At 48.2% G+C, this 14,387-nt stretch overlaps 1 protein-coding gene across 1 annotated transcript in view; it reads right to left on the bottom strand.

Annotated features, from left to right (window-relative positions):
• DHX37 (DEAH-box helicase 37) overlaps nucleotides 1-14,387 on the bottom strand; it is a 28,774-nt gene that overhangs the window by 883 nt on the left and 13,504 nt on the right. Inside the window, exons 11-26 of the mRNA XM_056859473.1 lie at nucleotides 13,077-13,172; nucleotides 12,372-12,442; nucleotides 11,716-11,863; nucleotides 10,550-10,626; nucleotides 10,168-10,400; nucleotides 9,512-9,623; nucleotides 8,245-8,351; nucleotides 7,373-7,561; nucleotides 6,910-7,034; nucleotides 6,338-6,454; nucleotides 4,934-5,106; nucleotides 3,548-3,662; nucleotides 2,534-2,671; nucleotides 1,094-1,188; nucleotides 481-554; nucleotides 256-353 (exon numbers count right to left, since the gene is read on the bottom strand). Coding sequence (XP_056715451.1) covers nucleotides 256-353; nucleotides 481-554; nucleotides 1,094-1,188; nucleotides 2,534-2,671; nucleotides 3,548-3,662; nucleotides 4,934-5,106; nucleotides 6,338-6,454; nucleotides 6,910-7,034; nucleotides 7,373-7,561; nucleotides 8,245-8,351; nucleotides 9,512-9,623; nucleotides 10,168-10,400; nucleotides 10,550-10,626; nucleotides 11,716-11,863; nucleotides 12,372-12,442; nucleotides 13,077-13,172 — 1,968 coding nt within the window. The remainder of the gene's footprint in view (nucleotides 1-255; nucleotides 354-480; nucleotides 555-1,093; nucleotides 1,189-2,533; nucleotides 2,672-3,547; nucleotides 3,663-4,933; nucleotides 5,107-6,337; nucleotides 6,455-6,909; nucleotides 7,035-7,372; nucleotides 7,562-8,244; nucleotides 8,352-9,511; nucleotides 9,624-10,167; nucleotides 10,401-10,549; nucleotides 10,627-11,715; nucleotides 11,864-12,371; nucleotides 12,443-13,076; nucleotides 13,173-14,387) is intronic.

Here is a 14,387-nt window from a genome sequence, read left to right as displayed (position 1 = left end):
GTGACTGTCTCCTTCTCAACCATTCGTCACTCAAGTCTCAGCAACCCTAGCATGTGTAATTACACCGATGCTGAGGTCTTCGCAAAGGCTGGGATACGTCATTGTTTTAAAGACGGGAACCCTCCAGGCATCGCTGCTGGGCAGTCAGATGGCTGAAAGAAGGCAGCTGTATTTCCCTGAGCGATGTTCAACTCGGTTCAAAAGCAGAAACACCACAAAATCCATGAGAATGGCGAGCACGTTATCAATGCTTACATTTTGGGTTCCTGTTCCAGGCCGCAAGTAACGCATCCCGGTTATCAGCATTTTCGGACACCAGAGCTTTCAGGAGGGATTCCGTCCTCGGTTGGAGTCTGCAAGGGATTCCGAATAGATAAGCATTATCATGGCGAGCACAGGAAATCAAACAGACGCTCCAAGCTTTGCAGGAAAACGAGCAACCCCCCCTCCCCAACGCACACATAATTGTCAACAACTCACTTGGACCACGTTTTCAGCATTGTGACAGGATTAGACAGCAGGCAGCGGGCAAAGGAACCCAGCTTTTTAAAGACCTAGAAGGAGACACATACATGTGTTTTTAAAAGAAGTAATATACAGGGAATGGCTTTAGAAATGGTTACGAGGCAGAACTTAGCAGGGAGGGGACTGTCTGCCTCGCCAACCTTCCTCCCACACCCTGGGGGCACAGAGAGGCAAGGTGGCGGCGACTAGAGACACGGCTTTTTCAGGGGTGGCACAGTGCTGCTGTAATGCCCTCCTCTCCTGAGGTTTCCTCGACATTCACCTTACTGTCCTTCAGGTGCCCGGACAAAGCTTTAGCCACGCTTTTAAAGTGAGGATTTTTTTTAAAAAATCTTTTTTTAGCTGTTTTATTGTCTGCTTCTAGCCAGAGGGCTGTGCTGCAGATATTCTTAAGGCTGCTCGATGTTTTGTGCTGTTTTCATGCCCTGGTTTATTGTTACTATTGACAATTTATGTTGTTTTGTTGGTCTTCCCCCCCTCCCTTGCAAGCCGCCCTAAGCAGGTCTCTGGGGAGGATTGCAAATCCCCTGAACAGACCAAATAAACAGGTGGAGAAATGCGCACGCACCTTCCCTTCCAGTAAGAACTTGGCAAAGTATTTGTAGCGATCGATGCCTTCAGGGTAATCCACCTCCACGGCTGGCAGCTGCCATCCTATTCGATCTGCAGAGAGAAGGTGGGGTGTCGTGTGTTTGTGTTAGAGAATCTCCTGCTAGCTGGCCAGGCATTCAGCCCTCAAAACCCTCTGGATTCCATCTCCTCCAAAGAGTGAGGGACCATCAAGTGGGGCACCAGCCTGTCCTACTTGAGAGCTTCAAGCACCTTCTACAGATGGAAGCATGAAAACCACAGCTCAAAATGTTCATCCGGGAGCCACAATAGAAGAAGAAGAGTTGGTTTTTATATGCTGACTTTCTTTACCACATAAGGGAGACTCAAACGGGCTTACAATCCCCTTCCCCTCCCCACATCAGACACCCTGTGAGGTAGGTGGGGCTGAGAGATCTGTGACTAGCCCAAGGTCACCCAACTGGCTTCATGTGTTGGAGTGGGGAATCAAACCCGGTTCTCCAGATCTGAGTACACTCCAAACCACCGCTCTTAACCACACCATGCATTTGCAGCACAGATGGTTAGTGATGCTCAGGGATACCCAACATGGTGCCTATGGGCGCCAGGGCACCCAGCAACACCTTTTCTGGTGCCCACCAAGTGTTTCTAGAAAGTGGGCGTGACAACATGGGGCTTTCTCCCAGCAGAGCTTCTGATTGGCTGTGTAGATTTTTCTTTTTTTTAAATTATAATTTTTATTTCATTTTAAACTTCACTTGACGTACACAATAAGACAAAACATACACCCTAACACATATCCTAACAACATAACACAAGGCACAACGTAACAAATGTGCCTTACTTTCTCCAAAATTGACCAACTGTTCAGACAATTTTTATTGCTTCCTTCCTTTCAATCTTATAGCATTATCAATATTATTTCTTATACCCCATTATGCAAGTGTTTAAGACTAACCACTAAGTTTGTATTAAAATCTACCCTGAGTAGCGGAAAAACAAATCTTCTTACTATGCCCTACTTAGCTTTCTTAAAACATCTATAATAAGCTGTTGGAGCTATCAATATTGCTTCTCCACGGTATTACACCCGTATTTTATCCTCTAGTACTTATTGTTTAATACGGCTGTGTAGATTTTTCAAAGTATTGCTTTGGCAGCAGCTGCCATCCCAGCACAAGGATCTTCACTGTCTGCCTGAAGGTCAGCCACGGCAGCCATTTTGTGGCTGGCTCCGCCTCCTGCAGCAGCCATTTTGCGCCTCTCCCCACCATGCTGTGTCATAATTCCAAACGTGCCCATGGGCTGGAAAAGGGTGGGAACACCCCCGATGTAGCTTTTATACCATGGAGCTTTTTCTGCAGTATTCTGGAACAATCAATGGGAATACATTTGCTCCCCCCACCCCAAGAAAGAAGCACGACGTCACGAAACTCACAGAAGACGCTGGGCCTGTGGCATTTGACGCTGCCCGTTTTAGGACAGTAAGAGGGGGGAGGGTTTTCTAGCGGCTTTTCGAAGTGGCAGTACGGAGGCAAGAGGAGGGGAATCCATTCCGGCTCGACTGCTGAAACACCTGCAGAACAGAAACAAGGGGCGAAAGACGAGGGGTTAAAAAAAAAACGGGAGCTTTTCGTCAGCCTGGCCTTTCCAAGCTCAGAAATCGGCACGTTTTGTGCCACAAAACATTGCAAAAGTAGGGTCATTTGCCCTTGATGAAGACCCTCCCCCAATCTATTCCCTGCTATATGGCTTTTTAATTCATGTTTGAGAAATAACATCCAACATAATATCAATTATTTCCAACCTCTTTACCCTCCAAGTGAATCTTTGCCACATCGACTTCGCTGAAGTACCCCTATACGTTGTAAAGGATTCTGGATGTATTCTGAGATGCCTGAGTGGAGGGAGAGACTTGGGCCATGCTTGCTCGGGGAAGGGCCGTGGCTCAGTGGTGGAGCATCTGTTTGGCATGCAGAAGGTCCCAGGTTTAATCCCCGGCATCTCCAGTTAGAGGGACTAGTCAAGTAGGTGGTGTGAAAGACCTCTGCCCGAGACACTGGAGAGCCGCTGCCAGTCTGAGTAGACGATACTGACTTTAATGGACCGATGGCCAGATTCAGTATGAGGCAGCTTCATGTGGTCCACATTAACCAAGGACCTCCTAACAACTGCCCGACTGCAACTACACATTCCAGAGAACGATAGGCTACAGTGTGCCTCTTGATTTTCTTATCCTGGAAAGGATGCTTGTTCAGTGCCGAACCCCCAATGAACTTCTGGAGAACCCAAGTGTCCTTTTCTCTCGTGTTACAGATCACAGGCTGAGAGAGCCTACCATACACACTGAACGGAAGAACACCAACATTATTGCAACCTGCCGTACCAGACTCTATCAGCTCTCGCTAAAACTTGAGAAAGGCCCCCCTCCCCGAAAGGAGCAGCCGGTTACCTTTCATGTACATTTTTGTGGTTTCAACAATTTCCTGATACACCACGAACTCAGGCAGCTGTTTGAAGAGGATGGAGTTTGGGTGGATGAAGACCGGATCGTCCAGAAGGGGAGTCTACGGAAAGCAACAGAGGTGAAAAGACTGAGGCGGGTAAGACGACAAGGCAGAACACCACTAACCCTCACCTGTGTTCAGTTTTTAAATGTTTTAGCCCAGGCTGTGTTTGTGTGACCCACAGCTTCCTCTCTTCCACATTTCTGTGCTAACACATCCGAATTTGGAAAGAAGTCATGAAATGTAAAATGGATGGCCCAGTCCAAGATCCCCCAAGTTTGCAGCTCTTTATCGCCCATGTGCACATGGGTTCTCTGCTCAGAGAAGAGCAGAAACCTCTCAAATAGCAATACCAGGACATTCCAGCTGCTAGTGTGCCATAACATTAATGCAAACAAGACTCTTGTCAGCCTCCAGCCCCACCCAGAGGAGGCTTCTGTTGCATCTCTGCATGATTTACAGCTCTAGCAATCCATCTCTTCCAGGATGACTAAGGGGGTTACCGCACTTTGTATTCCCAGCGATGTATTAAGAGTTTGAAAACGTTATAAAAAACATCGCTTTAAAAGGGTTTTTGGATGCCACGGCTTATAAATGGTTGGAAGACATCTTCACAGCTAAAGGGGCCAAACAAAGTGAGAACAGTATTTTTTATAATGTTTTCAAACTCTTAATACATCGGTGGGAATACATAGAAAGTGCGAGCAGTGGTTTTTATAATGTTTTCAAACTCTTAATACATCGCTGGGAATACAAGTGCGGTAACCCCTTAACTCTCCTGCATCGGGGGAAACTGGATCATTTGATGCAGATGTGCAAACAAAGAAACATTGGGGGTTACCGCACATGTATTCCCAGCGATGTATTAAGAGTTTGAAAACGTTATGAAAAATACTGTTCTCACTTTGTTTGGCCCCTTTGGCTGTGAAGACGTCTTCCAACCATTTATAAGCTGTGGTATCCAAAACCCTTTTAAAGGGATGTTTTTTACAACATTTTCAAACTCTTAATATATCACTGGGAATACAAAGTGCGGTAACCCCCAATATCTGGCTTTAGAGGTCTCATAATCTATGTTGTCTCTCTGTACGAGTTGCTGCTCTGGATCCACCTCCTTCGAACCAAGAAACATACCCAGATCGGCAACTCATACAGAAATGCAGTTCTTCTGTGGGCTGTTTTTTCTGAACTCTTTCATATTTTCAAAGAAAGCCTTTTGGTAGTTCAGCTGTCTTAAACTCAGATAATGCTGCCATAGCACGAGGCTGCAGATTATTAAAAGGAAAGAGGCAAGGGACTAACTGAACTTATGGGACGCCACCACGTTCTACCTTATAACCATTTTTCCACTTCTCATCGAGGAGCTCCTCCGCTTGGATCCTTCGGGCGACGTGGTCTCCAAGACCGGCCAGGACTATCTGCCGCAAGTAGGTCACCTGGGTTTCTGTCGGGGGCTTCATTTTAGGGTCAACAAAGAGGCCGGCATCGGAGCAGACGGCATTCACTTGAAGCACAAGAAAAGAGCACACAAAAAAACACCAGGGAGAGTCTTAGACGGATGGTGGAAGGCGGAACAGATTAAGAAGATCCAGGCGATTGCTATAAAATATCAGCCTCACTACAATCTAGAGAAACAAAAACATCCCAAATGTTCCTCAAGCAAAAGGCATCCCAAGACATCCCAAAAGTTCCTCAAGCAAAAGGCAGGGCCTGCCTTTCTAAAGGCCGCTTTTGTACGGACTAGGCAAACACGGTTATTACAGTAATCAGGCGCTTGACCCGATTCTCAGAATCCCTTTCTTCTCTCTCGCTCTTTCTCTAGCCAACATACATTCTAACTTTTCTTCCCTTTGGTAGGTGGCAGAATGTAACACTTAGGATTCCTGTTCACAAAAATGGGGCTTTTAACATAGATGATGGGCAGTTAATGAAGAGAAGATAATTTGTTAATTTGTGGAACTCCTTGCCCCAGGATGTGGTGATGGCTGCCAACTTGGAAGGCTTTAAGAGGGGAGTGAACATGTTCATGGAGGAGAGGGGTATTCACGGCTACTAGTTAAAATGGCTACTAGTCATGATGCATACCTATTCTCTCCAGGACCAGAGGAGCATGCCTATTATATTAGGTGCTGAGGAACACGGGCAGGATGGTGCTGCTGCAGTCGTCTTGTTTGTGGACTTCCTAGAGGCACCTGGTTGGCCACTGTGTGAACAGACTGCTGGACTTGATGGACCTTGGTCTGATCCAGCATGGCCTTTGTTATGTTCTAAGACTGTTTTGAGGGGCTGTGGCTCAGCGGTAGAGCATCTTCTTGGCATGCAGAAGGTCCCAGGTTCAATCCCTGGCATCTCCAGATAAAGGGACTAGGCAAATAGGTGATGTGAAAGACCTCTCCCCGAGACCCTGGGGAGCTGCTGTCAGTCTGAGTAGACAATACTGACTTTGATGGACTAAAGGTCTGATTCAGTATAAGACAGCTTCATGTGTACCCATGCTGATTATACTGTACATATGAAGCTGCTTATACTGAACCAGACCCTTCTCAGTCCACAAAGGTATGTATTGTCTACTCAAGACTGGCAGTGGCTCTTCAGGTAGAGGTCTTTTACATCACCTGTCATCTGACCTGGGGACTGAACATCTTCTGCATGCCAAGGAGATGTTCTACCACCGAGCTACCACCCCTCCCCAAAGTATACTGCCAAGGCCGAGAATGGTTCCACGGGGGCTTTACCTGCCGTTGTCAGCTGCCCCCGCAAGCGCCTGATTTCCACCATGGCTTTGTAGCGCAGGCCGTTCGCATCGCAGAAGACGGGCGTGCATCCAGCGTACTCACAGGCACCCACGGCTCCTGCCACAGAAGGTCACAACATCAGAGGCCAGGAACGCAACAAAGAAAAGGCAAATCCCAGCAAAGGCGCTACGACGCAGACAAACAACGAGAGCAGAAAGGAGTCCTCATTAGGGAGAAGGTCATTTCTGCACCGGACACTTTTGGCCGAAAAGTGTGTTGATTTCATCTCACAAAGAACCTTTGCAGCTCACAAAACAATATACTGATAGTTACTGTCACCACTCAAGGAATAGGATTTTTTTTAATTAGAGGAGGAGGAGAAGACGATCTGGTTTTTATACGCAGATTTTCTCCACCACTTAAGTATCAAACCGGCTTACAATCGCCTTCCCTTCCCCTCCCCACAACAGACACCCTGTGAGGTAGGTGGGGCTGAGAGTTTGACTAGCCCAAGGTCACCCAGCTGGCTTCATGTGGAGGAGTGGAGAGGGGCTTTCATTTCAACAGCATACCTAGCATTACCATGAGGTCTCCCAGTTTTTGAGAGGGTCCCTGTCCGGCCCAGATCCGCTGCATCTGTACCACCCGTGCCTTTTTCCCCTTGAGCTTCTCTTGCTCTGCTTCACTCATGGCAGGCCTGTAGCAAAGATCACACAAGAGACAGAATCATTTGGGATCTGCAGCTCAGCTACTTTTGCCCGCTCAGGTGGCCACAAACTGCTCTGATAAGCTCACAATCTCAGCTCCAACACAATCCCCCCATTTTAGTTTCCCCCCTACAGACCTGAAGCATTGCTTCCAAACATACCCATTACTAGAAAGCATTAAAAATGCAACAAAATGAAACCACAAACACTTCCCTGCCTGTTCGCCTGCAGCGTATCACTGCTCACCATAGGCGATCAGGCCAGCGGCCATGTCTAAGCTGGGATTTTATGGGCCCCCCGCACCGAGTGCTTTTGGGTGAAAGCTCACCTGTCAAACTCTTCAAAAATTTCACGGACTGTTAAGGCAGACACTAAGGAGATGATGTAAGGCAGGCAATTGTGCTGTTTGCTCAGGGCGAGCATCTTGGCGTAGCGGGGAGCCACGGGAAACGACGCCATCGTGGCCCCCAGGGGGCTGATGGGACAGCTCAGCTTCGCTTCCCGGAGTTTCTTCAGCCTAGAAGAAGAAGAAGATTTCCTGGACATGCCTACGCCATTAGAGCTGCAACTTTAAGCTAGTTCACTCCAACAGAGCCATCCATCAAAAGTATCAGCTGATTACTCAGTGGTGGTAGGTGATTAATTATTCCAGGGGTCCCCAACCTCTTTGAGCCTGGAGGCTGGGTTAGAGGTGAGTTTCTGTGCAGGACCTGCATTTGGTCTCAGTATGTCTTGCCAGAGTGGCGTAGTGGTTAAGAGCAGTGGTTTGGAGCGGTGGACTCTAATCTGGAGTTTGATTCCCCACTTCTCCACATGAGCGGTGGACCCTAATCTGGTGAATGAGGTTGGTTTCCCCACTCTTACACATGAAGCCAGCTGGGTGACCTTGGGCTAGTCACAGCTCCCTTAGAGCTCTCTCTCAGCCCCACCTACCACACAGGATGACTGTTGCGGGAAGAGGAAGGGAAGGTGATTGTAAGTCAGTTTGATTCTTCCTTGAGTGGTACAGAAAGTCGGCATATAAAAACCAACTCTTCTTCTTCAGTTACAGCCTCCCCCCCCACCCACACACACACCTTGTTTCTGCTGGCATACCAACGCAGATTTTTATGGACCTGGGTCAAAGAGACTTGCCTATCCCTGAAACAGGAGACGCATCCACTGCTGTGGAAATATCAAGAACCATGTGTGAACATATACCTTCCAGATTTGGGGGGTTCCTGTAAAGCCCCCAGAGCGATGAGCAACTCCTCAGCAGCTACAAGCGCATCCGTTGGCGGGGGTGTCGGGAAAGGGAAGTTGACCACCTACAAACGCAAGGGGACCGCCACTGTTAACGGGGTTGGGGGGACACGTAACTTCCAAAACAACAGAATGAGGAGCGTTCCAGTTCAGCTCCAGGCATGCAATAGTGAGCAACCCATACTTAAGCGAACCCCAGTGCCGAGACCACAACGAAAAATCCTCCAGTTGGAAGATGCCCTTCATTAGCAACTTTTACACATAGAACTCAGCGACCATTCAGGAGGGCAGTTGGTCTGCAGTAGAAGTACAAGATTCGAGTGTAGTAGCATCTTAAAGACCAACAAGATTTCTGGGGTATGAGCTTTTGAGAGTCAAAGCAGACGAAGGGAGCTTTAAATCTCAAAAGCTCGTACCCTGGAAATCTTGTTAGTCTTTAAGGTGCCACTGGACACGAATCTTGCTCTTCGGCCATTCAGAGTGGCTTTCCTGCAGCAGAAAAAAATTGCCGGGCCGTGTTAGGGATTGGATAAGTCTGTACAGACTTATACAAGGTTGAGCTACTATCCCTCTTCTCAGGGAACCCCGGGAACTGTAGTTCTGGGGAAAGTGGTAGAGGTCTCAACAGAGAACATTCAGCACTTTACTAAGCACAATTTTTAGGCATTTTTGCAGGAAGCCACAACAGCAAGAGCGGCATGAAGCAGAGACAAACATTTTCTGGGTAGGCAGAGTTGGCAGTGGCTACTGGCTAGGAGCAGATCTCACCCTCTCTGAATTGTGGATTCCTTAGTGAACGAGCTGGAAATACAACGTACCGCTGCTATTCTCTTTCTTACATAAACAACACATCCCAACAAATGACAGCCAGGAAGTGTAGTGGTTACAGGGCTAAGACTTGGAAGATCCTGTGTCAAATCTCCACTCGGCCATGAAGCTCACTTAGATGGCCAGTGACCACCTCTCCAGGAGAAAATGAAGGAGCGGAGAATCACATATGTAGAACAAGACTTTAGGTGTTCACCAATGCATGCATTGGCCTTTGAAGCGTCTGTTCTTTTTTGCCGTGATGAGCCAGAACAAAATCAGCCACAGAAGAGCCCAAGCGAAGAAGCTGGGAGGGAGATCTGCCTTGCGCTTGGGAGATCCGTGGCATCTCAACTGGCTGGGGAAGGCAGCTCCCCAAAGCAAGAAAGACGGACCACAAGAATGCCTCAGTCCCCACCTTTTCAATGTTCAGTGCTTTCATCTGCAGAATTAAATCTTCGACGGGTCGCCTGGTAATTTCCGGAGGGGTGAACTTCTCAAAGTCACTGAAGACGGCCGAAGAGTAGAGCCTACCACAAAGGGGGGGGGGGGGAGAAGCAGCTGCCGATAACGTTCCAGTGGAAAGGGGGGAATCGATAGCTCTTCTCAGCTGGAGTCTGACAGACCCCTGCCCTTTAGATAGCACAGCACAGACATCTTCGGCCTTTCTCCAGTCTGAGCATGGCACCACCCCCACCATGGGTTCCTCATGGAATCAGAGTTGGAAGGTACCACCAGGGGTCATCTAGTCCAACCCCCTGCACAATGCAGGAAATTCTGAACTACCCCCCCCACACCCCCAGTGACTCATACTTCACGCCCAGACCAGAGCAGCAATGTCACATAACTGGTCGCACACACACCCATTATTAGGGTTGCCAGGTCCCTCTTTGCCACTGGCGGGAGATTTTTGGGGCGGAGCCTGAGGAGGGCAGGGTTTGGGGAGGGGCTTCAATGCCATAGAGTCCAATGGCCAAAGAAGCCGTTATCTTCAGGTGAACCGATCTCTATCGGCTGGAGCTTTCCCCAGAATTATTTTACTCCAGAGTATCCACCCACAAAACAGCGGCTCACCTGTAACAGTGGCCTGGTTCCGTGCGGCCGGCTCGGCCGGCCCGCTGGTTGGCGGAAGCCTGAGACGTCCAGGTGACTTTGAAAGACGAAACCCCGGTTATTTTGTCATAGAAACGTTTCTTGACCTTGCCGCAGTCCACCACGTACTTGACGCCGGGGATGGTCAGAGACGTTTCAGCGACATTGGTGGCTGCAACGCACAACCGTGTCCCAGGAGGAGGGGGTCTGAAAACCTGGGAGAAAACACGGAGGGTTAGAGTCAGCAAAAAACGGCCATGGAGAATACAGCTGAAGCACCCATCCGGCACCTGTCCCACAGTCATATTTCACTGCAGTGACACATTTTCTACTGATATTGAAAGGAGAAAAAGGAGGTTTTTACCTTCGCTTGTTTTTCTGGTGCCAACAAGGAGTAGAGTGGAAGAACGTACAGCGGAAGGGAAGAGTCTGGTTTCTCATCTGTGTCCACATTAAACAAAGACACACACAATTGTAAATTCAAGCAGTCTTCTGATCGATTGACCGTTTATTTGTCCTTCCCATCAGAATACAAGAGAAATTCCTGCCCCAAAGAGCTTGCAAATCGAAGTTCAACAATGGGGAGAAAACAGAAGGAGGGGAAGGAGCCAAATAATAAGGGAAGCACATTTACGGAGCAATATTAACAACAGTAAAACATAAGCAACAGTGATCTTCAGGGAAGAGGTTCGGGACTTGGGGAGGGTCTGTGACTCAGCAGTAGAGCATCTGCTCAGTATGCAGAAGGTGCCAGGTTCAATCCCCGGCATCTCCAGTTAAAAAGGACCAGGCAGTAGGTGATGCGAAAGACCTTTGCCTGAGACCCTGGAGAGCCGCTGTCAGTCTGAGTAGATAGTTACTAGCCTTGATGGACCAAGGGTCTCACTCAGCATAAAACAGCTTCATGTAAGGTAGGGGCTGTGGCTCAATGGTAGATGCAGAATGACCTGCTAATTGTCACAGTACAGGCAATGCAGTAATTCCCAGCACGGGTCCTATGGACACCACAGCATCTGTTGATGTATTTCCCAGTGCCCCCTTATACTTCTTCCCAAAGCAAAGAGCCAACCCTGGCTTTGTTCCACTTCACTAGAACAGGAACTGTTTTAGAGGACCCTTGGAAGCATCAGCTTTGGGTCTGCAGAGAGGACCTGTTCAGAAACATCTACCTCCATTGTAGGAAGGAGCATGGCTTGTAACTTCCCAACATTTTGTGGACTCCTCCAATGTTTTGTGTCTGAACTGAGAGCCCCCATGGTGGCTATTTTGCTGTGGCACTCACTACCTGTTCTCAAAATGTCAAAAGTGGCCACAGGTTCAATAAAGTTGGAGCATCGCTAGCTTCGAGTGTCCAAACAGGGCTGAGAAGCCCCAGGTTCAAATCTACAGTCAGCCATGAAGTTCATTGTGAACATCAAATGGAAAAGAAGAGAACAATGTATCAAGCTCTTTACGGAAAAGGTAAGAAAAATATATAAAGTTTGGTCTCAGCCATTGAGTATCTTATATTTCCAAGAGGCAACAAACCACCTTCCAAGCCATCGTCTCCCAAGTCAAGGTCAAGATCTGAGCCCATGACGTCAGCATCTTCATCCTCCTCAGCTCCAGCATCTCTGTCCTCATCTCCTTCATCAACTGGCATAACAGAGTAGTTATCCATATCAATTTTAGGTAGTGTCTAGAAAAAGCAGAGGGGAAATGAAGGCTGCAGAGGGTCTGGGTAAAATTTAAGTTCCAGAGGAAGATTAGCCCATCACCAACACAACAATCTTTTCTAGAACACGTCTGAAAACGGTCATACTCCTGGTCGCCTATGGAGAGCAAAGAGCCATCTCCAGGCGACCAGACACTGAAGCTTCGCTCCAATTAGTCCTTTTCTTCTTTTAGAAAAGGATCATGCATGGCAGACTTAGGATAGAATTTGTGATATTAAAAGGCCATCTGGGGCTGTTTAATAAAAGGGAAATGGCACAGACTACCTAGAGCTTAACAAGGCAATTGCTTGTGAAACTTAACACATTAAAAGTAGCAGAAACGAAAAAAGTTGTTGAAAAGAAGGTCACATTCTTTGCGTTTTCACTATGTGCATGGCAAATGGTTTCTAAGGTAGTTCTTTAAGCAGGGAGGCTCATTTGCACGTGGAACAACACCCGCCTTCCACTGGAAATTTCGGCTGTTGTACGTACCACTTTTTTGCTGCGTTTGGCTTTCTTAAATTTTCTGGTTTCTTCAACTGAGTCCTCCTTGTCTTCACCACCTGAAAAGAAGCACCTTGCTTAGCATGGTGGATACACCCTTGGCAAACAAAAAACGCATGGCGGATTCTGCCAAAGATACAGGACTCTGCTGCAGCCAAAGCTTTGTGCCAAGATGTTCAAGGACATGAAGAACTTTGAACCGAGAGCAACGGCTGGGCGCGGCACATTTGGGGCCCGCCACAAGATGCCGGGGGCGCAACCTGGACTATCCAGATCTGTGCTCAGCTGAAGCGAGCTCCCCAAAGCCTGAAACTAGGACGTTATCATATTGTCAACCAGCTAGCACCCCACTAATTTCCCCTGACCTGGAAAGGTTATAAACCCTTCTGGGTTAAGTTTGGGCAATTGAGGCTGCTATAGCTGGTTTTTGCTCATGTGACGGCAAGCCATTGGGGCAAAACTACTTGACAGGGAAGAGCAGTGACTAGAAGATGGAAACATTTGTCCCCCTCCCCCCCCAAAAAAGAACTGAACCAAGCTCCCTGTAAAGATGTGGGGGCTTCTTCTTTCTAGGAAGATTTACAAAACTGCATTTAGTGCACCCAGCGCTTTACAACTTCTACCATGCCTGTCTTTCACACAAAAGTTCCGATCTCGCTTTCAAGAACACGAGGGTGAGGGTTTTTTGTTTACCTTGGGCCACATTTTTGCGGAAAGGAAAAGTCTTCCTCAGCCTCCTACAGAGAGAATGCACTTCGGCCTGGCCAGTGAGGAACACCAAGATGCCTCCTGCAAGAAGAGAAAGAGCCTTCGATCGCAGCACACACAGCCAGTGCAAAGAAGCGCTGCCGGAAGCACCAGCATTATTTCTCAAAAAAATAAATTGTAGGCACAGTTCCCCTTGAGCAAAAACTCATTTCTCACCACTCTGGTCCTATGTGAATTCTCACCTAGGACATCCTACCCTCAAGGAAGGGGCTGTGGCTCAGTGGCAGAGCATCTGCATGGCATGCAGAAGGCCCCAGGTTCAATCCCCCACGTCACCAGCTTAAACAACAGATGATGGGAAAGAACTCTAGGACCCTGGAGGTTTTTAAGCAGAGGCTAGATGGCCATCTGTCAGCAATGCTGACTCTATGACCTTAGGCAGATGATGAGAGGGAGGGCATCTTGGCCATCATCTGGGTGTGGAGTACGGGTCACTGGGTGTGTGTGTGTGTGGGGGGGAGGTAGTTGTGAATTTCCTGCATTGTGCAGGGGGTTGGACTAGATGACCCTGGTGGTCCCTTCCAACTCTGGTTCTATGGCCCTGGATAGCCACTGCGAGTCTGAGTAGACAATACCGACTGCGATGGATTAATGTTCTGATTCAGTATAAGACAGCTTCATGCATGTAGCAAGTAAGTCAGCTATGACTTGACTGCACTTTACCACTCACAATCCTCGTTTCATTCCCTTCTTTCGAGGGAGCCATAATGATTAGTGCAAACTGGAATCAAGATGGCTGTATTGCCAACCTCCCCCCACTCCAGATACCATTCTCTTTGCATTCCAGATAATGCTTTGCAGAAAAGCATTCCAATGGACAGACTCAGCCAGCATCCCAGTCCATCCTTTGCCCTTGCAGGCAGCATCCAAAGGGCACCGAGCCAGTTGCAAAGTGCAGCCCATAACCCTACCACCCAATGGCTATTGCTCACATGAAGCTGCCTTATACCGAATCGGACCCTTGGTCCATCAAAGTCAGGATTGTCTACTCAGACCAGCAGCGGCTCTCCAGGGTCTCAGGCAGGGGTCGCTCACATCACCTGCTGCATTTAGATGCAAAGCTCAGCCACAGTTAAGTCAAAACATGCGTGAACTTGGCTCAGTTCTGTCACTTCTCTCAGGCACAACACAGCAAAGGAATCCCAGTTAGATAATCCCTCTGGCTACAAGCAACATATGAATGCAGGCATGCAGGGGAGCCAGAGTTGTTTCTCTCCTGCCACCCCTGATTTAGCT

The sequence above is a fragment of the Euleptes europaea genome, chromosome 13, assembly GCF_029931775.1.
Source record: "Euleptes europaea isolate rEulEur1 chromosome 13, rEulEur1.hap1, whole genome shotgun sequence".
In the NCBI taxonomy this organism is placed as follows: Eukaryota; Metazoa; Chordata; class Lepidosauria; order Squamata; family Sphaerodactylidae; genus Euleptes; species Euleptes europaea.
The sequence above is the reverse complement of the archived record's forward strand: the minus strand, read 5'-3'. Positions and strand labels throughout refer to the sequence as shown.